At 41.2% G+C, this 27,545-nt stretch overlaps 1 protein-coding gene across 1 annotated transcript in view; it reads right to left on the bottom strand.

The window, feature by feature from the left end:
• The window catches only part of mecr (mitochondrial trans-2-enoyl-CoA reductase), a 72,258-nt gene extending 48,927 nt beyond the window's left edge, over positions 1-23,331 (bottom strand). Inside the window, exons 1-3 of the mRNA XM_043717333.1 lie at positions 23,150-23,331; positions 8,667-8,764; positions 2,335-2,466 (exon numbers count right to left, since the gene is read on the bottom strand). Of these exons, the coding sequence (XP_043573268.1) occupies positions 2,335-2,466; positions 8,667-8,764; positions 23,150-23,289 (370 nt within the window). The 5' untranslated portion in view covers positions 23,290-23,331. The remainder of the gene's footprint in view (positions 1-2,334; positions 2,467-8,666; positions 8,765-23,149) is intronic.
• Positions 23,332-27,545: the final 4,214 nt, after the last annotated feature.

Raw genomic sequence — 27,545 nt, forward strand, 5'->3', positions numbered from 1 at the left:
ATGAGGGGTGAGTTGATAGAGGTTTATAAGATGATCAGAGGAATAGATAGAGTAGACAGTCAGAAACTTTTTCCCCGGGCACAACCGAGTGTTACAAGGGGACATAAATTTAAGGTGAAGGGTGGAAGGTATAGGGGAGATGTTAGGGGTGGGTTCTTTACCCAGAGAGTGGTGGGGGCATGGAATGCGCTGCCTGTGGGAGTGGTGGAGTCAGAATCTTTGGTGACCTTTAAGCGGCAATTGGATAGGTACATGGATGGGTGCTTAAGCTAGGACAAATGTTCGGCACAACATCGTGGGCCAAAGGGCCTGTTCTGTGCTGTATTGTTCTATGTTCTAACTTTTAGATCTGGTCTATCCTTTTCCATCACTATTTTAAAACGAATAGAATTATGGTCACTGGCCCCAAAGTGCTCCCCCACTGACACCTCAGTCACCTGCCCTGCCTTATTTCCCGAGACCCTTTATGATTTATATCGCTTAGAATAAGTATAGAATTCTAATGGAATTGGTCAACAAAGCAATAAACCAGTAGCATATGGGTGTTGGTTTGTTTTTGCGAAGGGCTTTAAAATGAATTCAGTCATGATTTTAAACCAGTATGTGCCTTCTCAAGTGTTGATGGAAGTATGTTTGCACAGAGGGGGGATTAACACATCGGAGACAGAAAACATTCAGACACTGTTTAGCAGAATTTGGATAAGCCAGTTAGATTTAAAGAAATCTGACTCATTTTGAGAAGCAACATACAAAACGCAGTTGGCAGTAATACAGGCCTCCATTGCAATTAATGTTCACCATTAGGAAGAGTTATCAGTATACAGGGACTTGCTTATCATTAATAAAATTTCCTTGAGACCTTTTAAATTTCAATTATTGAAAAAGGCAGGCTCCTTCAAGAAGTCAGCGAAACTGTAAAACTAACAGGGAACATTTCTGATACCAATGGTCAATCCTGTAACTGGTTCCGGCGTATTCACACACATTGGAACATAACTTCTCGAATATTCAATTTCCTTCACGTTGTATGGTGAAAGCTGATATACACATCACACCATGATGGTGCTTTATATGTCTTGCAAAAAGGCAATATCAGGTGAAATTATTTGGGTTTTTGATTAAAAAAAAAGGTCCATGTTGACTCAGTAATTACACCAGATACTGTGCATGAAGACAATAATATTGTAGAAAACAAGTTATCAATTTTTTGTTTGTTGGAATGTGCTGGTGATTTAAGCGCACAGTCCATTTAATTTTCTTTGTGGCTCATTTGTAAAATTTCAGACTGCTGCATGGCCTTCCAGCTGCTAAAACAATTAAAATGCTATAATTAGTCTCACCCTTCCAATGGAGGATGGAAATAAAACTCAGCAGTATATGGTCTACCTTTTTTATAGCTGAAAATGTGTTGCTGGAAAAGCGCAGCAGGTCACGTAGATGTCAGGAAGAAGATTGCAGGTTAGGAAGGCGGTGCTGAGTTCAAGGGATTTGACTGAGACAAGGTGGGGGGAGGGGAAGAGGAAACTGGAGAAATCCGAGTTCATCCCTTGTGGTTGGAGGGTGCCTAGGCGGAAGAGGAGGCTTCTTCCTCCAACCGTCATGTTGCTATGGTCTGGCGATGGAGGAGTCCAAGGACCTGCATGTCCTTGGTCGAGAGGGAGGGGGAGTTGAAGTGTTGAGCCACGGGGTGGTTGGGTTGGTCCTTCATGTGAATTTACTTCTTTTGAATTCAGTTTATTAAAATTCAAAACAAATCCATTATTCTGATGAAGTATTCACAGAATGCTGGAGAAACTCAGCTTGTCTAACAGCATCTGTGGAGAGTGAAGGACAGTTAACATTTTGAGTCCTGTAGGACTCTTCTTCAGAAGTGAATGAAGAAATCATCTGCATATAGATGGCTTTGTTAAATGTCAAATGTTAGTTCTATTTCTCTCTCCACAGATGCTGCCAGACCTGAGTTTATCCAGCATTCAGTGTTTGCCTCATATTTCCAGAAAGCAAAGTATTTTGCTTTTAATTTTTTAATAAAATTGCTTTGTTCAAACCCCTGCAGATTCTGCTTGCTCGCCCAAGCAGAAAATGACTGAGTTACTAGGAGCCATGTATACAAGCCAGACTGTTTTTTGAAAGTTACTACTTTGCGTAGAAAAATATAGATACAGTAATCATCTACCATATTTCATTAAATGTATTCATCAAGTTTCAAATCACATACAGGAGAAACAGTGATTTTACATCTATAGATTTCAAGAAACAAATTGTAGTGGCATACCATTTGACTCTATCCCTCGTTTGCCATATCTTTGTAGTAAAGCAAGTATAGAAACTTACCCAGCCCTGCATCAGATGGTATTACCCAGTCTCCTGGCTTCAGATCAGTTACTTTACTGCCTACTTCCAGAACTTGTCCTACTCCTTCATTTCCTCCAACTGCTGGAAGATTGGGGAGAATTGGATAGGTACCTGCAAAATAAAAAACACTCATATAATACAAGGTACGAGTAGATTAGACTATGTTCCCTACAGGATGGGAACAGGCCCTTCGGCTCAACAGGTCCACACCGACCCTCTGAAGAGCAACCTATCCAGACCCATTCCCCTATTTTACCCCCGACTAATGCACCTAATAATATGGGCAATTTAGCATGGCCAATACAGCCTAACCTGCACATCTTTGGGTTGATGGAGGAAACCAGAGCACCTGGACGAAACCCACGCAGAGAATGTGCAAACTCCACACAAACAGAGAGTCACTCGTGCCTGGAATCTAACCTGGGTCCCTGGCGCTGTGAGGCAGCAGTGCTAATCTTGACTGCACTCAACGTTTTGTATTATTTTGTTAATTGCCCAGTTTGCTGAACTATATGACGAAGTACGAATAAGGGGGGCTGCTTGCTTTTCATGACTGAAGTTAGAGTCTTAAGCCACTTGCAAAAAAAGTGTCTTTTTGTTTTGGTTTTTATTTGCTTATTCAATGAAACCAACATTGTGGTTAAATTACTTCACTGGAAATTCAGCGATTTGGATTAATGATTCAAAGATGAGTTCAAATCCCACTACCTAGGAAATTTAAATACGGATAATTAAATAAATCTGGAATTAAAGATAATAATATCAGTATTACTTATCATTTAGCTACCAGAATGTCATAAAATGTCATCTTATTCACATATGTTCTTTAAGGGAGAGAATCTGATGTCATCAGCCAGTCCAACATATATGTTACTCCAGACCAACCAACACGGCCCTCCGAAATGGCCTCAATTATCAATAATGTGATAGATCACGATCTTGTAATGAAAAATGAGGGTTATCAGCAATATCCACACACCATGAAGGAATAAAAAAAATGCAGTACAAGAAATAAATTGACAAATCCAGAGCATTTTCCTTCCAAAAAAAATATTCAAATCCAGTTCACACGGAGAAATAGCTTCCTCTCTCATGGCTGTTTAGCAGTTCTAGGACAGTCTCTCTACAAATTCAGACAGCAAAACAATTAATTAACAAGTCCTAACTTGGCCAAAGTGTTTTGACAACACATGAGAACCATTGGTATGAAAATGAAATAGCCGGTTTTGACACAATTCAGGCCAGACTCAGAATGAAGCAAGTGTAATTTCCTGAAAGGTACCTGCCATTTCAACTTGCTAAATTAAAAGTGGTTCTTTTATGGATCCCCATGAGAGTGCAGCTTCCAATGTGACTTCTGCCCAGCAGATTGCTGTATGACTTGCATACGTGGAATGTCTTCATATAGGAAGACCAAAAGGAGACATTTTTATGGGGTGAAAGGAAGTCGTACTATAAATTCAAATTACTTTCAACATACCTCTGGAAAACTTTTAAAATATGAAAATGCTGACAAATTCAACAACCGCAACTGGAACAGTTATAACAGCCAGGAGAACAGTAACCTGCCAGAAAGTACTTTTAGGACAAATGTTATGAAGGTATAGCAATGTTCTATACCTTTACGAAAGTTAAGCACTAGCAGAATGACCTGACAGCATTAAATGCTCTGAACAAGATACAATGTAACCTTTAGATCCAGCAGCAAGTGCAGCTGGTGGTCTGGAGACAAAAACGAATTTGAATTAGGCCAACGTTTAAATTATATGCCCAAAAAAACCCAAGCTCCAATCCAGTTTGAATTTGTATATTGACAATATTAAAAACCAATGACATAATCCGATGCTTTCAGGGTATACAAGCGAGAAAACGTGAACAGTTGGGGGAGAACTGCCAAGTCACCAGCATGGATAGATTGCCCGAAAAATAACTCTATTAAAAGGTACCTTTATTGATCTGTGACCTGTGAAACAGAAATCCTTAAGAAGGAAATCTACAGAGGAAGATATAAAGAGAAAATTCGACAGCTGCCTGGTTTTGAAATTTGAATTTTGGTAAATCTTAATCGGGTTTTTATCAGACTAGGGAAAGTAAAAGATAGGTTTGAGGAAGGAGTTGAAAATAGTTGAGTTAATATTTCTCTAATATACTTTAAGAAATAAAGTTGTTAATATTTACTTCAAATAGTTCTTGGCCTCTCGAAACTTCACAGATTACTGCACGGGATAATTTTTTCTGTATTGCTAGTTTAAATTAAGCAGGGAGGTTTACCAGTGTCGCAATACAAAATATAGCAAATTATTCTGAGCGAGAATCAGCATGTTTCTGGTAACATCATAAAATGCGATTCTTTTGTGAAAATGAGTTGCAAATGCTGTCAGATTAAATGCATCAGCTTTTGTAGTTTGCTCTTGCTGGGTCATTAAAAACAAATTTTAAAAATGATTTGGTCAATTGGTATGTTTGGAACCACGTGGATTTGTTGACGATGAGATTCTTGATTGGGGTTGTTAACCTGGGCCAATAAGGGAGCCTTGGCAGACCAATACAAACAGGAGATTCAGAATCTCCTCAGTTCAGGGGACTGACTCCAAACTGGCTGTGTCATAGCCAGTGTACTGTGCACATGTAAATAAAGGGTGACTTGGTGATGAGATACCAGCAGCTGTGCAGTTATTTCAATATCCAAACATCTTTCCTCCGACCTTCATTTCCTGGAAGTGCTGATTTAAAGTTAGAGGCTGCATAATCCTCTTAAATTTGAAATGACGCTTAGAATTTAGCTTAATAAATCATTTAAAAATACAGTCCAAAGTAATTTTGCTGAATCAGGTTTAGCTGAATATAAGCAAGTGTATGTGGTCCTGTTTCTCTAAATTATGTTAGAATAATTTTTTTATTCTTTCAGAACATGTGGACATCACCGATACAGACAATATTTGTTGGCCACCACTAATTTCCGTTGAACTGGGGGATCAGTTGGAGCTGCAGTTACAGGCAATAAGGAATTTACAGGAGCTAGGTGGTGTGATGGATGGCAGTTGGAACAGAAAAGACACAGATATGGTCTGGTAGATGGGTTAACTCCATGAAAGGTAGGAGGGGTAGGCAGGTAGCGCAGCAGTCTCCTATGGCTGTGCCCATCTCAAATGAGTACCGTGGTCCATCTGCAGGGCATACGTTCTAGGACATACTGCAGAAGCCCGAAACTGTGGATCGGAGCGAATCCTTTCAATTAAATGGGAAACATACCTTTCCACCAACCTTCTGGCCCCTGGTTCTGGAACGTTCCCTGTAATATGTTCTGGCTACGATAAACTGTGCATAACTGAAACCATGGAAAACAATTCCGCGGATACAGGGGTCGCCCTGTATGATGTTTTGGAAAATGCAGCAGGAAATGGACTCTCTGGGGAATGTAACACAAACAGCCAAGTTTCTGGTACCGAGAATGGCTCTAAAGCAACGACGGGCACATCAAGTTCCAGGGGATCCATTGTGATAGGGGACTCTCTAGTCAGAGGCACAGACAGACATTTCTGCAGCCGACAGCAAAAAATGCCTCCTTGCTCAGGATCAACAGGGACAGGGTGTAGAATGTTCTCAAAGGGAAGAGGGACCAGTAGAGGGTCATTGTACACATTGGAACTAACTACTTGGGAAGGGAAAAGAATGACATTCTGAAGGGAGAGTATAGCAACTTAGGCAGGAATTTAAAAAGGAGGTCCAGGAGGGTATTAAATATCTGGATTACTCCCGGTGCAATGAACTAGTGAGGTTAGGAATAAGAGGATAGAGCAGATGAACGGGTGGTTGAAGAGCTGGTGTAGAGGAGAAGGGTTCACATTTTTGGATCATTGTAATCTCTTGTGGGGTAGATCTGACCTGTACAAGAAAGACTGATTGCACTTGAATTGGAAGGGGACTAATACACTGGCAAGGAGATTTGCTAAAGCTGCTCAGGAGGATTTAAAACTAGTAAGGTGGGGAGCGGGGGGGTGGGGGGTGGGATTCAGGGAAATAGTGAGGCAAGAGATCAATCTGAGACTGGTACAGTTGGGAAAAGGAGCGAATCAAACAGTCAGGGCAACCAGGAACAAAGCAGAGAACAAGATAGGAGTGATCAATTAAACTGCATTTATTTCAATGCAAGAGGCCTAACAGGGAAGGTGGATGAACTCAGGGCACGATTAGGACCATGGGACTGGGATATCATTGCAATTACAAATTCATGGCTCAGATATGTACAGGCCTGGCAGCTTAATATTCCAGGATATAAATGCTGTAGGAAGGTTAGAAAGGGAGAGCAAGAGAGGAGGGGGAGTAGTGTCTCTGATAAGGGATAGCATTACTGCTGTACTTAGGGAGGATATTCCTAGGAGTACATCCAGGGAAGTTATTTGGGTGGAACTGAGAAATAGGAAAGGGATGGTCCCCTTATTGGGATTGTATGATAGACTCTCAAATAGTCAGCGGGGAATTGAAAAACAAAATTGTAAGGAGATCTCCGTTATCTGTAAAAATAATAGGGTGATTTGGCAGAAACTTTTAACTTTCCAAACATAGACTGGGACTGCCACAGTGTTAAGGGTTTAGATGGAGAGGAATTTAAGTGTGTACAAGAAAATTTTCTGATTCCGTATGTGCATGTACCAACTTGTGCAAAACCTGACTTACTCCTGGGAAATAAGGCATTGCAGGTGACTTATAATAACCAAGTAACCTGACCATAATTCTATTAGTTTTAATACAGTGATGTAAAAGCATAGACCGGATATAAAAGTTGAAATTCTAAATTAGAGGGGAGACAATTTTGACAGTATCAGGCAAGAACTTTCAAAAGTTGATTGGGGGCAGATGTTCGCAGGCAAAGGGACAGCTGGAAAATAAGAAGCCTTCAAAAATAAAGATAACCAGAGTCCAGAGACAGTTTATTCCTGTTTGGGTGGAAGGCAAGCCTGGTAGGTGTAGGGAATGCTGGATGAATGGAGAAGTTGAAGTTTTGGTTAAGAAAAAGGAAACATATGTCAGGTAGAGACTGCAGAGATCAAGTGAATCCTTAGAAGAGTATAAAGGCAGCAGGAGTACACTTAAGAAGGAAATCAGGAGGGCAAAAAGGGTACATGAGATAGCTTTGGCAAATAGGATTACGACAAATCCAAAGGGATTTTATAAATAGAAGAACAAAAGGCTAACTAGAGTTAGAACAGGGCTCCTGATAAGGATCTGAAACCTGAATACAGGCTGAGGTAACTAGTTGTTGTCAGGAACAACCGCTTAACAGATGCTCATAATAACTTAGGCAGCAATAAAATGGTTTCTTGTCGCAAATAACATAACAAAATGGCTTCTAGCCTGCAAATTGACAATTCTGCTAAAGCTGCATAAAATGGCTTTTAAGTTACTAACTGCTAATTTTGCTATAACTGCATAAATAACTAACCACAGTCTGCTACAATAGAGATTAGCAGACAATGGTCCCTTTACAGCATAGGAATAACTAGACTAGATCAGACATTATTGGCCATCCTAACTGACCTTCAGATGCATGTGCAATGGCTCGATTAGAGAAATAAGGGTGGCCCAAGTGTTGGAAAACAAAGTTGGTTCCCAGGAAATATCACTGGACCAAGTAACTGTCAAACAAAGCAGTATCGTCTGTTGATTGGTAATTGTTTGAAAGAACTATGCGATCATGGCCTGTATCCTTCTTTAAGAAAAGCATAAAAATGTCTTTGCTTGAAGCCATGTGTGCAGCTCCTCTGAGGAATACGGAAATGCTCAACTTGTGCGTTCCTGGATGTTCTGTACCTGGCTGAATGAAAAAATAAAGAATGAAGTCTGAAAGAACCAGACTGATTGCGAGTGCTTATTGACTGATCAGATTGAAGTTTAACTCTTTGAGATTTGGTTTGGTGACAGGATACCAGCCTGTGGAGTTATTTCAGCTTTAAATAATTTTGAGCAACATGCCTTACTTGGAACAGGTTAACACAGATGGTAATGCAGGAATTCTGAAACAAAATCAGAAAAGGCCAAACTGAACAAGACTATTCATAACTGAAAAGATGGCTTAATGCTTGTAATTAGTGCTTTATTCCTTCTTCAGAGGATACTATATTTCTTGCAATTCTGTTTAAGGTTCAGCAACAGCATTCTCTCTCAATTCTTTTAAATCCAGCTAAAGATAAATATAATTGCGATTTACTGAATGCAAAAAAAATGTATTTTGTTCTTCAGCATTATTTGTAATCAGAATTCATGTATGTGTTGTTGAAAACATTTAACTTAGAAACAATATACCACATTACCTTGAACCATGTTGATATCTGAGGGATTGATAGGTGCTGCTAACATTTGGACTCTAACATCAGAATCACCAAGCGGAGGTGGTTTGAGAGTTTCAAGCCTGCAATAGAAGAACAGTGCTCTTGACCAATTTAAAAAATATTGACCTGTGGACAAATCCTAATTCCAAATTGAATCAAACTATTTAACAAGCCAAGAATGAAAAGCACAATATAGGTTTTGAGCTTTTCTTTCCCTAAGAAGGAACAATGGTGATAACCAAAAAGACCTAATCAATAGCCTGATTGACTTCCTTTAATTTTTACTGAATACCTTATATAACCATTATATTTGTGAAACATGTATATTCAATCATCTCAGGTGAAAGGGCCCCTTGACGGAGTTAGTTTCTATGCATGGATTACCACTGCATGAACACCCACTACAGCATTAAGATTTCATTATGCACAACACCTTCAGTCACAAAATTTAACGTTTCCCCAAAAGGAAGCAACAGATATCATGTATTATTTTCCCTTGAAGTGGCTTTCTGCTATCAGTGGTGTGGTTTACAGCAAACTCACTGATGCTTCCTGAAACTAGGCCAGATTCATGGAAACCACGTAATGTCATAGTGGCTTACAACTTAGAAAATTCTTGGAACAGCACAGTTGCTCAGTGGTTAGCACTGCTGCATTTTCCTGCTCCTTGGATGCTCCCTGAACTGCTGTGCTTTTCCAGCACCACTAATCCAGAACCTGGTTTCCAGCATCTGCAGTCATTGTTTATGCCTCAGCGCCAGTAGAGTCCAGAAATGAGAAGGCTAGGTAGATTAGCCATGAGAAATTTAGGGTGACAGGGATAAGGTTGGGAGCTGGGTCTAGGTGGGATGCTCTTCAACGGGTCGATGTTGACTCATTGAGCTGAATGGCCTGCTTCCACGCTGTAGGGACTGAATGATTCTATGAATTTATGAAAAATGCCCTTCAGCACATCAAGTCTACGCTAGTTGAAAAGAAGTACCTAATTATTCAATCAAAATTTGGACGTTGCCATGCACATATATTCTTAAAGCAGAGTCCAGAGAGCCTTACTCTGCACTAAGTGCACTATAACTGAATTAAGAGTTCAAAAACAAAGCCATATCCATAACAGGAATTATTCCCACTATCGGCTTTCACACAATTGGGTTGCAAAAAAGTACGACAATTATTGCATATTCCTTCAAATTAATGATATATTCTTATTTCATGAAATCATGAGCTTTCAATTTTTGCTTTCACTTCAAGTCTTACAGTTTGTTTGGTAATGTTAAGTTCTTTTTTTTTGAGATTCTTACACACTTGATGCAACAGCAACACGCCAACTTCTGCGAACAACCACCAAATTTTATTAAGCAAATACAGTACAAACTTTGGAGAAACTCTTAACATTCTTTGCCATGCTTGCAAAGCGTGTTGAGGGGTCTCTCTGAACAATGGAACAGTTCTTCCTTTATACAAAACCTTTACATCTCAGTCAGTAATGCCCACAAGACAATCCCCAGCCACTCCCGACAGTGTAGTGACCTGATCATCTCCAGAAACAATGTGATGTAAATCATCCCTTAATGGCCAGATCTGGCGTGAACTATTTTTTTTGTAACTGTATGGTGCGGTAAGAATTTCAATTGCAAATGTTCTAATTGATTTCTAAATAGCTGATGATGCAAATGCCTCTGAATGGCAAGAGGTGACAATGTAAATTCCTTACATTCTACCTGTAGAACAGAGACATCCCATCCTACCCCCCAGGGCATTCAATTTCTTGCGAGTCAGCAGAGCAAATTAACTCTTTAATATCTCAGGTACAGCACCTGAAATCTAAACAAATATAATTTTTTAAATTGTATATGGTAAATATACTGCAGTGAAGGCATTCTATGGAACAGTTTGGGCAAAGAAGCTTCACTCTACAGCTACTGGAGATGGACATTAACAACTCTACAGTTACTAGTGATACTGGTTACTAAATCCAGTAGGCAGTATAACTAGAAAAAGGTACACGGCTGAGTTGTTCAGGGCATTTCTGTTAGGTTTCCTGCTTTTTCTGACATTAATTATACAGCACACAACTTCAAAATTTATGGATGACAAAACATGGAAGCATTTTGAACTGTGTACAGCTTGAACTTTAAGAGGATGTAGGCTGGTGGAACAAAGAGATAAGTGGTAGATGAAATTTAATGCAGACATGCATGAAGTCATTCATTCGGATAACAGAACAAGGATAGGGAGCAAAGTGTACAATTCAATAAGGCATTCAGGAGCAGAGAAACCTGCGGATATGAGAGTATAAATCTATGAAGGTGGCAGAGCAGGTTGTTAAAGCAGATCATATAGAATACAAGATCCTGAACTTTATAAATAGGGCCATAGAGCACACAGGCAAAGAGATTATGATAAGCTTGAACAAAAAAACTGGTTTGGGCTGAAAAGGAATATTGTGTTCAATACTCGGCACTACAGGGAAGGAAATGAAGGTATTGGACAGAGCATAGTGAAAACCATTCCAGGGACTGAGAAGGTGTATTACTTCGTTAGATTGGAGAAGCTGGGGCTGCTCTTTGAGAGGAAGAGATTAAGTTGAGATGTGACACAGGCATTCAGAAACATGACGATTTGGACAGCATCGTCTCCTTGGCAGAAGGGTCAAGAATCGGACAATGCTGATTTAAGGCGATTGATGCAAGTACAACGAGGACATGAGGAGAAACCATCATGTTTACAAAGTTTAAGATGTGGAATGTCTCTCAGAGACCAAGTTTCAATCTTGGTTTTCAAAGGGGAATTAGATAATTATCCGAAGAGCAAAAAAATTGCAGGGCTACATGGAAAGGAGAGGAATGGGAATAAGGGACTTGCAGTTTATTTTTGCAGATACTGATAGGATCGAGCAAACAGTTCCCTTTTGTGTTGTGATGATTCTATGCTCATAAGATTCTATAGCATGCAAGATACAAAATCAGAAGCACAATCAGAAGACCTTATCTAAATCTCAGGTATAAAATTTAAGAGAGGAATCTTGTTGTGCCGAAGTAATGTTCTTACCTCTAGACCAGAAGGTCTGCCCCAGAAGTGTGTCATGACATATCTGAGCAGGTTGATTAAAAATATCTAAAATGATTTATATATTAATTGATTTATTGTCACTTATATTGAAGGACAGTGAAAAACTTTGTTTACGAGCAGTACAGGCAGATCATCGCAAGAAAGGATGTACAGATCAAACAGACTTAAGACAGAGGCATACTGGTTAAATCGTACAGGGTGTGGGCTAGGTGAGATCAACGTAGCAAGATCAGCATTATTTCAGGATTAAGATTCCATTCATCCATCTAATAACAGGCGGGAGGAAGCTGCTCCTGAACCTGCTGCTACATGTGTTCAGGCTTCTGTATCTTCTGCTTGACGGAAGAGGTTGTAGGTGATCATTACCGGGGTGAGACGGGTCTTTGATGATGTTGGCAGGCTTTCCACAGCAGCGAGCCATGTAAATGGAGTCCATGGATGGAAGGTTGGCTTCTGTGATCGGTTAGACTGTGCACACCACCTTCAGTAGCTTCTTACGGTCCTAGGCAGAGCAGTTGCCATACCAGACAGTTATGCACCCAGACAATGGTGCATCGGTAGAAGTTGGTGAGGGTCTTTACGGACACCAAATTTCCTGAGCTGTGTGAGGAAGAGACATTGTTGTGCCTTGGCAGTCGCATCTATGTGGGAAGTCCAGGACAGGTTGTCGGTTATTGCCATTCTGAGGAACTTGATGCTCTCCACCCTCTCAACCTCAGTTCTGATGATGTCGATGGGGGAGCGTTCTCCTGTCTTTCTTTTAGAAACCCAGATTATGATTTCATAAAAAACAACAGTCTATTGTACTGCACAATAAACAATACAGCAGTGGTTAGTTTCTAAGTTTTATTTCACCAACTCACAACTTTCCCTCCTCTTGCTTTAATTATTAAATCAAAATTTTATAAACAATAAACATTCGGCTCCAAATGATTAACTCAAAGGAATATCAAATTTCTACATATTATTTATCTTACACCTGTACTACAGAATAATTATTTTGTGATATAATCAGAATTTGAAACAACTAAGCAATCTGCATAGATCAGGATTTAAAAAGTACTCTGGATACTCATTACAGAAAACTGATTCTCTTTAACGAGAAATCAAAAGAACTACGGGTGCCGAAAATCAAAAACAAAATCAGAAATTGCTGGAAAACTTTCAGGTCGGATTGCATCAGTGGAGAGAAATCATTTAACGCTTTGGATCTGGTGACCTTTCTTCAGAACTGCAGGAAAAAAACACATCAACACCACAGGGAACGCTGTCAGCTTTAATCACGGAATAGACTGAACATGACTTCAGAACCATAATTTCTGAAAGCAAAAGAAATCTATTTCTCAGCATGTAATTTTCTTTAAAACGTCTGTGCATTCACACAGTTCTTAAAAAAATGTATGTTAGCAATAAAAGTAGAATATTTTGAATTGCCATTCCAAAATGATCTCAACTCACTTTTAAAAAACTACCCTTTTTGCATGGGTTTAGCATTTTATTCATCCAAAAGATAAATTTGTGGCTCTCAAGAATTGGTAGTATTATTAGATTCTTAGTTGTTTTATGGTGCAATGCTGAATGATTTGGTGCTGCCACATTTAGAGACTGAAATGAAATTGCAGCAAACTTACTATTTGAGCTTTAATTAAAGACTCACTAATCACTGAATCAGCAAAATCAAATTGTTTTTGAAGAATTATTTGAAATTATTTGAAGCACAGACGTAGAGATAAAATAATTTAAACATTTAATGAAAAATAAAATTCATAGCAGCCTGATGGCAGTTGAAAGAGAGCTTTAAACTATAAGGCATCTGGATGGGTTTATGAATAGGAAGGGTTAAGAGGGATATGGGCCAAGTGCTGGGAAATGGGACAATATTAGGTTAGGATATCTGGTCGGCATGGATGAGTTGGACCGAAGGGTCGGTTTCCATACTGTACATCTGTGACTCTATGAAAGGAAAGGTTTAGATGGATATGGACCACATCCAGGCAAATGGGACCAGTTCAGTTTTGGAAACCTGGTCAACATGGACAAATTAGGCCAAAGGGCCTGTTTCTGTGCCATATACGTCTTATCCTCTGTTGGCCAGTCTGCAAAACTTGCATCTGTAGCGTAACTGACACCTTGCAGAGACATAGATGATTTTTCAAATTGAGATGCCATCTCTCAGGAAAAAATTCACTCTGATTTCATGCAAAAGAATTGTTCAATTTCATTGTCATATAACATTGACTCATTTTGATATTTTTGGTATTACTTATTTTCAGTGGAAAAAATGTTTATTGGACTGAATTGTGTTTTTTTAAATTCTCTTCACCACAGTTCAATTTGAACAGCTTTCAGAGTACAACATACTTAGTTTCCATATAGCAATTCACCATGTTGGTCAGAACCATCCTAAACTGATTTATGTACATATAATTTTGAAACAGTTACATGTAATTATGGAAGTAGCAGGGAATGTTTAAGATGAACTTAAATTACTGAAACGTGGAAAATTATTTTGATAGTTCTCCTGAGGAACTTTGCCTGCAATAATCCAAAACTCCTTGAGTATTTCATTGGTATGTAAAACTTCATTATGTGCTGAAATCCTGATTTATTTTTGGTTTAAATTCACAATTTATTGTTCAGAGTTATAAACTAAATTTCAAAGTGATTTAAAGTATTCCTCAATTGGTTGGTAATTTTTTTAAATTGCTAAATTGAGTCATACAAATGTGATAACTGAAAAATGTATACTTAATATTCCAATTCACAGCAACACGCTTAATGTTCTCCGTTCTACCACTAGAACAGCCAAGCAACGCGCACACTAATTTTAAATGTCAGTGGCATTTTGATCATTTCTTTTAACAGCATTAAAAATATTAAAATTAAAATTCCCCAAATGTCTGAAGAACTGTTCATGATCATTCAAAGCTGCAACCATGTTTACTATTTTTTAATGTATATCAGTTTTCTAGTTCAAATCAATATAAACTTGACTGATTTTGGAGGTAAATACAGCAGAGTTACAAAGGGCCTAAATGTGTAGCATTAGAAATCTATGTATTAGAAAACAGCTGTGTATATTTTGTCTTCATTCGTGTGATGCTTGGTTGAACTCTGTTTTACAACTTCTGTCCTGGTCACTTTCCAAATTTATTGCGTTCCTGTACTCAATATTCTGACCAAGAAAGGAAAGCATACCAAACATCATCTTCACTATCCTGTCTACTTGCGACCCCACTTTCGAGGAGCTATGAACCTGTACTCCAAGGTCTCTTTGTTCAGCAACACTCCCTAGGACCTTACCATTAAATGTATAACTCGTGCTAAGATTTGCTTTCCCAAAATGCAGCACCTCACATTTATCTGAATTAAACTCCATCAGCCACTTCTCAGTCCATTGGCCCATCTGGTCAAGATCCTGTTGTAATTTGAGGTAACCTTCTTTGTTGTCCACTACACCTCCAATTTTGGTGTAATCTGCAAACCTACTAACTGTACCTCTTATGCTCGAATCCAAATCATTTATGTAAATGACAAAAAGTAGAGGATCCAGCACCGATCCTTGTGGCACTCCACTGGTCACAGGCCTCCAGTCTGAAAAACAACTCTCCACCACCACCCTCTGCCTTCTACCTTTGAGCCAGTTCTCTATCCAAATGGCTAATTCTCCCTGTATTCCATGAGATCTAACCTTGCTAAGTCTTCCATGGGGAACCTTGTCGGATGCCTTACTGAAGTCCATATAGATCACATCTACCGTTCTGGCCTCATCAATCCTCTTTGTTACTTCTTCAAAAAACTCAATCAAATTTATGAGATATGGTTTCCCACGCACAAAGCCATGTTGACTATCCCGAATCAGTCCTTGCCTTTCCAAATACATGTAAATCCTATCCCTCAGGATTCCCTCCAACAACTTGCCCACCACCAAGGTCAGGCTCACTGGTCTATAGTTCTCTGGCTTGTCCTTACCACCCTCCTTAAACAGTGGCACCACATTTGCCAACCTCCAGTCTTCCGGCACCTCACCTGTGACTATCGATGATACAAATATCTCAGCAAGAGGCCCTGAAATCACTTCTCTAGCTTCCCACAGGATTCTAGGGTACACCTGATCAGGTGCTGGGGATTTATCCACTTTTATGCTTTGAGACATCTAGCACTTCCTCCTCTGTAATATGGACATTTTGCAAGATGTCACCATCTATTTCCCTATCCTTTTCCACAGTAAATACTAATGCAAAATATTCATTTAGTATCTCCCCATTTTCTGCAGCTCCACACAAAGGCCGCCTTGTTGATCTTTAAGGGGCCCTATTCTCTCCCTAGTTACCCTTTTGTTCTTAATGTATTTGCAAGAACTCTTTGGATTCTCCTTAATTCTATTTGCCAAAGCTATCTCATGTCCCCTTTTTGCCCTCCTGATTTCCCTCTTATGTATACTCCTACTTTCTTTATACTCTAAGGATTCACTCAATCTATCCTGTCTATATCTTACATATGCTTCCTTCTTTTTCTTAACCAAACCCTCAATTTCTTTAGTCATCCAGCATTTCCTATACCTACGATCCTTTCCTTTCACCCTAACAGGAATATACTTTCTCTGGATTCTCGTTATCTCATTTCTGAAGGCTTCCCATTTTCCAGCCGTCCCTTTACCTGTGAACAGCTACCCCCCAAATCAGCTTTTGAAAGTTCTTGCCTAATACTGTCAAAATTGTCCTTTCTCCAATTTAGAACTTCAACTTTTAGATCTGGTCTATCCTTTTCCATCATAATTCCATTAGATTTAAAATAATGGTCACTGACCCCAAAGTGCTCCCCCAGTGACACCTCAGTCACCTGACCTGCCTTATTTCCCAAGAGTAAGTCAAGTTTTGCACCTTCTCTAGTAGGTACATCCACATACTGAATCAGAAAATTGTCTTATACACACTTAAATTCCTCTCCATCTAAACCCTTAACACGATGGCAGACCCAGTCTATGTTAAAATCCCCTACCATAACCACCCTATTATTCTTACAGATATACTGAACCAGAAAATTTTCTTGTATGCACTTAAATTCCTTTCCATCTCAACCCTTAACACTGTGGCAGCTCCAGTCTATATTTGGAAAGTTAAAATTTTCTACCACAACCACCCTACTATTCCTACAGATAACTGAGAAGTCCTTGCAAATTTTTCTCAATTTCCCGCTGACTACTGGGGGGTATGTAACACATTCCAAATAAGGTGACCATCCCTTTCTTATTTCTCAGTTCCATCCAAATAACTTCCCTGGATGTATTCCCAGCCATAATCTCCCTAAGTACAGCAGTAATACTATCACTTATCAAAAACACTACTCTCCCTCTTCTCTTGCCCTTCATTTTTATCCTTCCTGTAGCATTTGTGATTAGATTAGATTCTCTACAGTGTGGATAAAGGCTCTTCAGCCCAACAAGTCCACACCGCCCCTCCGAAGAGAAACCCACCTAAACCCATTCCCCTACCCTATATTTACCCCTGACTAACACACTTAATACTGTGGGCAATTTAACATGGCCAATTCATTTGACCTGCACATCTTTGGATTGTGGGAGGAAACCAGAGCACCCGGAGGAAACCCATGCAGACACGGGGAGAATGTGCAAACTGAAGGGCCTGTGCCCGAAACGTCGAATCTCCTGTTCCCTGGATGCTGCCTGACCTGCTGTGCTGTTCCAGCAAAAAAGTTTCAACTTTGATCTCCAGCATCTGCAGACCTCACTTTCTCCTCAAACTCCACACAGACAGGCAAGAATTGAACCAAGGATCCTGGTGCTGTGAGGCAGCAATGCTAACCACTGAACAAGCGTGCCGCCCTGGAACATTAAGCTGCAGGCCTGTCCATCCCTGAGCCATGTTTCTGTAGTTGCTCTGATATCCCAGTCCCATGGTCCTAACCGTGCCCTGGGTTCATCTGCCTTCCCTTGCTTTGAAATAAATGCAGTTTAATTTATCAGTCCTACCTTGTTCTCTGCTTTGTTCCTGCCTGCTCTGACTGTTTGACTCACTCCTTTTCCAAACTGTACCAGTGCCAGATTGATCTCTATCCTCACTATTTCCCTGGGTCCCATACCCCCACCTTACTCGTTTAAATCATCCCGAGCAGCTCTAGCAAATCTCCCTTCCAATTCAGATGCTATCCGTCCTTCTTGTACAGGTCACTTCCATCCCACAAGAGATTCCAATTCCCCAAAAAATGTAAAGCCTTCTCCCCTACACCAGTTCCTCAGCTACGCATTCATCTGCTCTATCCTCTTAGTCCTAATCCTCACTAATTCGTAGCACCGGGTGCAATCCAGATATTATTACCCTTGAGGACCTCCTTTTTAAATTCCTGTCTAGCTTCCTATATTCTCCCTTCAGAATCTCATTCTTTTCCTCTCCTACATATACAGTGACCTCCTGCTGGTCCCTCTCTCATCTGAGAACATTTTGCACCTTTTGAGACATCCTTGATCCTGGCACCTGTGAGATTTGTTTTTGCTGCCGGCAACAGAAACGTCTGAATGTGCCTCTGATTACACAGTCCCCTATCACAATGGATCATTTGGAACCCAACATACCCCTCATTACATTAGAGCCATTCTTGGTACCAGAAACTTGGCTGTTTGTACTACATTCTCCTGAAAGTACATCACTCCTTAATTTTCCAGAACAGCATACTTGATTGAGATTGGGATAGCCACAGGAGACTCCTGTCTCCCTCTCTTATCTTTCCTGGAGTTAATCCACTACCTGACCGTATCTGCAGCTATTTTCCCTTCCTATAACTGCCATCCATTACACCACCAACTAGTGTAAATTCCTCATTGCCTCTAATCTGCCACTCCAATCGATCCATAAGATCTGATGGGATTCACAACCAAAGACACTTCCTGCACACAATCATCAGTAACATGGAAACTCTCACTGAACTCCCATATCCCACAGGAAGAGCACATCATCTACTAAAGGCCATCTTTGCTCCTTCACAATCTACAGACCCAGAAAATAGCACCACCTTATTGTTTTAGTTTAGTACTTACTGTTTATATTTTTAAAATTTAATCAAGAGACCGATCTCATCAAGAAAGAACCCACTCTACTCACTATTGTAGATTTATAGCAAGGTTACACTCAAAAACTATGCACTTCTCTGATCCTGTGCTGCGAGCTCTCCCACACAGGTTCGTCCAAGGTCAGCTGTGAATTTCGTTGTTGTTGACTTTTCCTAGACACTCTCCAATGTCCAGAGATTTTTTTAAAGGTTAGATTAGATTCCCTACAGTGTGGAAACAGGCCCTTCAGCCCAACCAGTCCACACTGACCCTCTGAACAGTAACCCACCCAGACCCATTTCTCTCTGACAAATGCACCTAAAAGTGTTTAGATCAGAGTGGCGCTGGAAAAGCACAGCATGTCAGGCAGCATCCGAGGAGCAGGAAAATCGAAGTTTTGGGCAAAAAGCCCTTCATCAGGAATGCACCTAACACTATGGGCAATTTTGCATGGCCAATTCACCTGACTTGCACATCTTTGGACTGGTATTTGAACTCAAACAGCAAAGGCAGCAACTGTGCAGATTCACTGCTGTGTCAGATAGCTGTATAGGTTTCTTTCTCTGACAATGTGGTCACTGCCTTTGTCTGCCGTCCACCTTTCTAAAAGTGCCGTTGATTTGATCTTCTTTCCCCCAAAAGCTCTAAAACAATCATATAGCACATAAAATAGTAATTGCTGCTCCTGGAATTTGAGGAAATCACTTCCAATGCTTAAAATAGGAGCAGCTCTTCCAGCCACAATTTTTCCCCATCCTCCATCTCGGTATACCAAGAATCCTAATCCCTATCTATGTAGCTGTCCAAATAGCTTTTAAATGTTATAGCTGTACTTGTCTCCACCACTTCCTCTGGCAACTTGTTCCATGTACACACCACCCAGTGTGAAAATTTTGCCTCTCAGATCCCTTTGCAATCTTTCCCCTCTAACCTTAAACCTACACCCTCTAGTTTTGGACACTTCTATCCTGAGGGAAAGAACCCTTGGCTGTTCAACTTATCTATGCCACTCATGATTTTATAAACCTCTATTAAGGTCACCTCTCAGTAGACAAATGGGGGCAGGAAGAACACAGCAAGTCAGCAGCATCAGAAAGTGGATAGGTCAATATTTTGGGTATTAACCCACCTTCAGAATTTCTTTTCCAGTCCTGAACAAGGGTTAAAAACATAAAATGTTGACTTCACTACCTCTGATGCTGCCTGGCTTGCTGTGTTCATCCAGCCTCCTGTTTGTCTACTTTGGATTCCCGCATCCGCGATTTCTTTTGTCTCTAACCAAGGTTACCCCTCAGCCTCATATGCTCCAGGGGAAAGAAAATGTCCCAGCCTATCCAGCTTCTCCTTATTCATTAAACCTTCCAGTCTCACTAACATCCCTCCAAGTGTTCTTTTATATCTTTTCCAGTTTACTACCATCCTTCCTATAGCAGGATGAACAGAACAATACACTACACAGTACTCCGACTGCGGCCTTACCACTGTAACATGATACCCCAACTCCTGTACTCAATACTCCGATCGACAAACACAAGCATTGGTGAAGAGGAATTTGGCAACCGGTCTACCTGTGATGCTACTCTCAAGTAACTGCGTGCATGCACCTCTAGGTTTCTCTGAGAAAGTCCTGCCCTGGTTTGTCTTACCAAAATACACCACCTCATATTCTTTACTTGCTGTAAAACTCCCAAAGTGACTTATTCCACCCCAGGAAACTATTAGTGACTAAATTGTTAGGCAAGGCACACCTTGTTGAAACCAACTGAAATCAACAATCAAAGAGAACACTCACCACCTTCAAGTCCAATAATCTGAAATCCAACCTGGAATTAGAGATTTTAATCCCAACAATTCCCAATTTGTTATGGACCAGACCAAACCCTCTCAAAATATATTTAGATAATCTAGACCCAAACATTTTTGTATAGAGTCATAGAGATGTACAGCATGGAAACAGACCCTTCGGTCCAACCCATCCATGCCGACCAGATATCCCAACCGCCAGCACTCGGCCCATATCCCTCCAAACTCTTCCTATTCATATACCCATCCAAATGCCTCTTAAATGTTGCAATTGTAGCAGCCTCCACCACACCCTCTGGCAGCTCATTCCATACACATACCACCCTCTGTGTGAAAAAGTTGCCCCTTAGATCTCTTATATCTTCCCCCTCTCACCCTAAACCTATACCCTCTAGTTCTGGACTCCCCGACCCCATGGAAAAGACTTTGCCTATTTACCCTATCCATGCCCCTCATAATTTTGTAAACTTCTATAAAGTCAAGGTAAATGTAAGATGTGGTGTTCCAGATGCAATTCAATTGGTCAAAGTACCAGGCTTGAAACAAAGTAGAATTTATTCATAAACTATAAGTACAGACGAAATAAAAATAAAATAATTGGCTTAGTTACAACTCAACAAGCCCATTTCCACCAGCAAAGTTACGAATTTTTGATTTTTAGTATTGTTCCTGTTTCACCACATGCTGCGTTACTTTCAAATGTTGTCTAGCCAATTCACCCATTCTGTTTAATCTTTCCCTATGATTTGACATACTATAAATATGTAGTCTCTGAAGCGCAGCTCACCAATTTCAGAGCAACCCTCTAGTCTTCTGGCACTTCACCTACAGCTGTCAATAATGTATATATCTCTGCTATGGGCCCCACAATTTCTTCTCACATGTCCTGGGATACACTTGATCAAGTCCCGGGGGTTAGCTATTTTAAGACCTCCTCTGCCATAATGTTGACTCTTTTCAATACACCATTATTTCCTTGTGAGTTCTCTACTTTCCATGTCTTTCTTCACAATAAATACTGACAAAAAATATACATTGAGGCTCTCACCCATCTTCTGTGCCTCCATATATGGATAAATTTGTTGACCTTTAAGGGACTTTATTCTCTCCCTAGTTACTTTTTCACCTTAATACACTTGTAAAATCTCTTTAGATTTGCCTTATCTGCCACAGATATCATATGTTGCCTTTCTCTTCTCCTGATTTTCCTCTTAAGTGTACTTCTACAACCACATATTCCTGAAGGGATTCACTTGATTCCAGCTGTCCAGACCTGACATATGCCTGATTTTATTTTGACCAGAGCTTCAATATCTCTAGTTAGTCTTCCCTAATGCTACCAGCCTTGATCTTCACACTGAAAGGAATACAGTGGCCCTGAATTGTCATTATCTAGCTTTCTGAAAGCTTCTAACTTGCCAGATGTCCCTTTGCAGGCAAACAGTCTCCCCCATTAACTTTAGAAAGTTCCTGTCTAATATTATCAAAATTGGCCTTGCCCCAATTTATAACTTTAACTTGTAGATCAGACTTATGTTTTTGCATAGCTACTTTAAAACTAAAAGTATTATAGTCACTGGTCCCAAAGTGCTCCCCAACTAACACCTCAGTCACTTATCCTACCTTATTTCCCAAGAGGCAGTCAGGTTTTGTCCTTTTCTTGTCCTGCCATCTACGTAGAGAATTTTTTCACCAAACACACAAATTCCTCCCCATCCAAACCCTTAATATTATGTTAAAAATCACACAACACCAGGTTATAGTCCAATCACCTGATGAAGGAGCGTCACTCCGAAAGCTAGTGTGCTTCCAATTAAACCTGTTGGACTATAACCTGGTGTTGTGTGATTTTTAACTTTGTACACCCCAGTCCAACACCGGCATCTCCGAATCATGCTTAATATTATGGCAATCTAAGTTACATCAACTCAGTCTCTGTAAATAAGTAATAAAACTTAGATCAGTTTCCCAAAGTCAATGAATTACTCATGTTGGAAAGAAAGGCTTCCTGGCACTAAGAAAATAGCAGAATTCTAGAAGATATTATGAAATGTTTTAAAACTCAACGTCATCTTCAACTCCTCGCTGTTGCTTGCACGATGTGGGAAAGTAGTTATTTTTCAGTAGTCACCTTAATTATATATTTCATTACTGTCGCATTTTCTTGCTCCTTTTACCGGTTTACTTTTACTGTGGCTAGTTTCTAAAAGTTTCCTGAACTCAAAAATGAAATTTGAAGAACTATGGGGGGGGGGGAATGAACAACGATATTGATAGAGTTGTAATCCCATGTTTTCACGGGTGTACAATATTGAATTATGCTCACTCGGGGGCACGAGGTTAAAAAAGCACACCCTTGAAGATTTTATTGTTTGTCAGTACGTATTAATGGTAAAAGTTCGTGAAGCGGTGGTTGAACTGAGGCAGCAGCTGGCTCCAAAGTAACAGCCTGCGATATGGGCCTGACCTCAATTGGTAACTCTTTTCCCCCTCTATCAGTAACTCTGAATCTAGTTTACTCTCTTACCGGATAACACGGAGAGGGTCGCCATGCTTGTGGTAAATTAGAGCTTCGCAAAGTCCCCTGGCCATTACACGACACAGAGATCTCCAGTGATCAGCTCCCCTCTGGCCCAGGGACCGTACAGAGAGCCATCTGAGCGCCATGGCCCCGTTACCCAGGCAACAGCCATGGCCGCGCGCTGATGACGACACCGCCATGGCGGGCGCGCGGCAAAGACGCCCTTGAACAAAAAACCGAATAACACAAATTTCTCAAAAAATAATATAACTGTCCTGCGATTGGTGGATGGTGAGATTTTAAATGCCAATATCTTTCAGAAAAGAGGTCGGCGACATAGGGTCTGCAGGACAAACAAACTGGACTGAAGAATAGCTGGTTACTCCGTTCGGTGACAATAGAAATTGTTGGAGAAATTTATCAAGTCTGAAAAGAGAAAAGCCAAGCCAACGTTCCGAGTCTGATGACCTTTCACCAGAACTTAAAACAGGGGGAAAATTATGATGTTTATGCTGATGGATGGAGGAATGGAGTGAATAATGTGCAGTGGAGACTGTGCTCAGAGGGAGAGAATAAAAAGGTAGGGGCAAACAGACGGATTGCTGAAGATAGGTCAGGAGAGGGATAAATACCAGGCAGGGTGCGAAAAAAAATGTAAAATGGTTTGGCTTACTGCAAGCTACCCATATAAAACAGAGTTTAAAATCATGAAACATCAGGTTATAATCCCACAGGTTTATTTGAAAGTACAAACTTTCGCAGCGCTGATCCTAGACAAAGAAAACTTGTACTTTCAAATAATCCTGTTGGACTATGATTTGGAGATGCCGGTGTTGGACTGGGGTGTATAAAGCTAAAAATCACACAACACCAGGTTATAATTCAACAGGTTTAATTGAAAGCACTAGCTTTTGGAGCGCTGCTCCTTCATCGGGTGGTAGTGGAGGGCTCAATCCTAACAGAATTTATAGCAAACATTTACAGTGTGATGTAACTGAAATTATACATTGAAAAATTGATTGTCTGTTAAGTCTTTCATCTGTTAGAATACCATGATAGTTTCACTTCTTTCATGTGTAAATCACAAAACCGTTTTTAAAAAAAGTTGCATTCTCAGGTTAGCTGTTAACAATGGTGATAGCTAGACAATATGTTGAAGGTGTTAGCCCCCTGTGTTCTCTATGTCATGATGTTTAATTCTAATCTAAAAAGTGAGAAAATGGAGTTTTACATGAATTCATGCAGTTTTTGAGCAAAGTATAATGTAACCCTGCAAATATAAATTCACCCCACAAAATATATGTGTGCATGTGGGTCTTTGTCTGTCTGTCTGGGTTGGGGGTTGTGAGTGTGAGAAAGCGTATGTGTGTGTAGTGAGAGCAGAGTGTCTTAAGTCTGTGAAGGGGTGCATGTGGGAGTGTGTGTGTCTGTAAGGGTTTGTGTGGGTGTCTGTGTGCGCGGCTGTGTATATGTGTGCCCGCGTGTGTGTCTGTGTAGGAGTATCTGTGTGTGTGTGTATAGTGCAATGGTGGTCACCTGTAATGTGACATGAACCCAAGGTCCCGGTTGAGGCCCTCACTATGGGTACAGAACTTAGCTATCAGCCTCTGCTCGGCCACTTTTCGCTGCTGCCTGTCCCGAAGTCCGCCTTGGAGGATGGTCACCTGAAGGTCCGAGGTCGAATGTCCTGGACCACTGAAGTGTTCCCCAACTGGGAGGGAACACACCTGTTTGTTGATTGTTGTGCGGTGCCCATTCATCCTTGTCGTAGCCTTTGCTCGGTTTCCCCAATGTACCATGCCTCCAGGCATCCTTGCTTGCAATGTATAAGATAGACAATGTTGGCTGAGTCACATGAGTACCTGCCATGTACAAGGTTGGGAGGTGTCCCCATGCGTAATGGTGGTATCTATGTCCACACTCTGACACGTCTTGCTGCGCCTACCGTGACAGGGTTGTATGAAATTGTCCTGAGAGCCGGGCAGCTTGCTACGAACAACGATCTCTTTGAGGTTTGGCGGTTGTTTAAAGGCAAGTAGTGGAGGTGTGGGCAAGGTCTTGGTGAGGTGCTCATCCTCATTGATAATGTGTTGCAGGTCACGAAGAACATGGCATAGTTTTTCAGCTCCTGGGAAATACTGAACAATGAAGGGTACCCTGTTGGTTGCAGCATGTGTATGTCTCCTGAGGAAGTCATTACGGTTCCTTGCTGTGGCACATTGGAACTGGCGGTCGATGAGTTGGGCATTGTACCCTGTTCTTGTGAGGGCATCTGTTTTAAAAAATTCTCAAGGTCAGGTTCGTAGGAGAGTAGTCTGACACAGAACAAACGACCAAGAGGCGAGTCTGCTAGAATATGGGCATTTTATTCCCCGCAGCGTCGCCACAACCAGGTCTCATACAACGGGTCTGGCTTATACTCACTCTACATGTTACCAGAACTGGGAGCCGTCAGTTCTCGTAGAGCGGTTGCCAACAACCCACGCTCGGCGGTTAAACGTAACCCCGGAGCAGACTCACCGAACTGGAGACTTTTCCAGCTGATATACTCTTTTCCAGATATAAACATTCATGTGAACAGCAGAGCAAGGCTAAAAAACACATTCCATTCTGGTTACATACAGATAAGAAGATTCACACGGGGAGGTGTGTAATAAGATTCACACGGGACTAAGCAACACCTCCATTCCGGTTAGATTCACACATGTATTGGGACATAATTTTTAACCGTTTCACCACAGCATCCCTGAGTACTTCCAGGTGCCCATCACGTTCCTCCTCATCTGAGCAGATCCAGTTTACGCGTAGGGCTTGTCCATAGGGGATGGCTGTTTTAATATGTTTTGGGTGGAAGCTGGAAAAGTGTAGCATTGTGAGGTTGTCTGTGGGTTTGCGGGAGAATGTGGTGCTGAGGTGTCCATCCTTGATGGAGATGCATGTGTCCAACAATGAGACAGATAGTCAAGAGTAGTCCATGGTGAGTTTGATGGTGGGATGAAACTTGTTGATGTCACTGTGTAGTTTTATCAGTGATTCCTCGCCATGCCTAACTCATTGACCGCCAGTTCAGACGTGCCACAGCAAGAACCGTAATGACCTCCTCAGGAGACAGACATGTGCTACAACCGACAGGGTACCCTTCATTGTTCAGTATTTCCCAGGAGCTGAAAAACTACGCCGTGTTCTTCATGACCTGCAACACATTATCAATGAGGATGAGCACCTCACCAAGACCTTGCCCACACCTCCACTACTTGCCTTTAAACAACCGCCAAACCTCAAGCAGATCGTTGTTCGTAGCAAGCTGCCCAGCTCTCAGAACAACTCCATACAACCCTGTCACGGTAGGCGCTGCAAGACGTGTCAGAGTGTGGACATAGATACCACCATTACGCTTGGGGACACCTCCCAACCTTGTACATGGCAGGTACTCATGTGACTCAGCCAATGTTGTCTATCTTATACGTTGCAAGCAAGGATGTCCGGAGGAATGGTACATTGGGGAAACCGAGCAAAGGCTATGACAATGGATGAATGGGCACTGCACAACAATCAACAGACAGGAGTGTTCCCTCCCAGTTGGGGAACACTTCAATGGTCCAGGACATTTGACTTCGGACCTTCAGGTGACCGTCCTCCAAGGTGGACTTCGGGACAGGCAGTAGCGAAAAGTGGCCGAGCAGAGGCTGATAGCTAAGTTCGGTACCCATAGAGAGGGCCTCAACCTGACCTTGAGTTCATGTCACATTACAGGTGACCACCATTGCACTATACGCACACACACGCACTCATATACACACAGGCGCGCGCACACAGACACCCACACACACCCTTACAGACACACACACTCCCACACTCACACATGCACCCCCTCGCAGACTTAAGACAATCTGCACTCACTACACACACACACACACACATATGCTTTGTCACACTCACAACCCCCAACCCAGATAGACACACACACACACAGACAGACAAAGACCCACATGCACACATATATTTTGTGGGGTGAATTTGTACTTGCAGGGTTACATTGTACTTTGCTCAAAAACTGCATGAATTCACGTAAAACTCCATTATCTCACTTTTTAGATTAGAATCAATCTACACATCATGGCATAGACAGAGAACACAGGGGGCTAACACCTTCAACATATTGAAAATGTGTTGCTGGAAAAACGCAGCAGGTCAGGTAGCATCCAGGGAACAGGAGAATCGACGTTTCGGGCATAAGCCCTTCTTCAGGAATGAGGAAAGTTTGTCCAGCAGGCTAAGATAAAAGGTAGGGAGGAGGGACTTGGGGGGAGGGGGTCGGAAATGTGATAGGTGGAAAGAGGTCAAGGTGAGAGTGATAGGTCAGACTGGGGTGGGGGCAGAGAGGTCAGGAAGAAGATTGCAG

Source organism: Chiloscyllium plagiosum, chromosome 27, assembly GCF_004010195.1.
Source record: "Chiloscyllium plagiosum isolate BGI_BamShark_2017 chromosome 27, ASM401019v2, whole genome shotgun sequence".
In the NCBI taxonomy this organism is placed as follows: Eukaryota; Metazoa; Chordata; class Chondrichthyes; order Orectolobiformes; family Hemiscylliidae; genus Chiloscyllium; species Chiloscyllium plagiosum.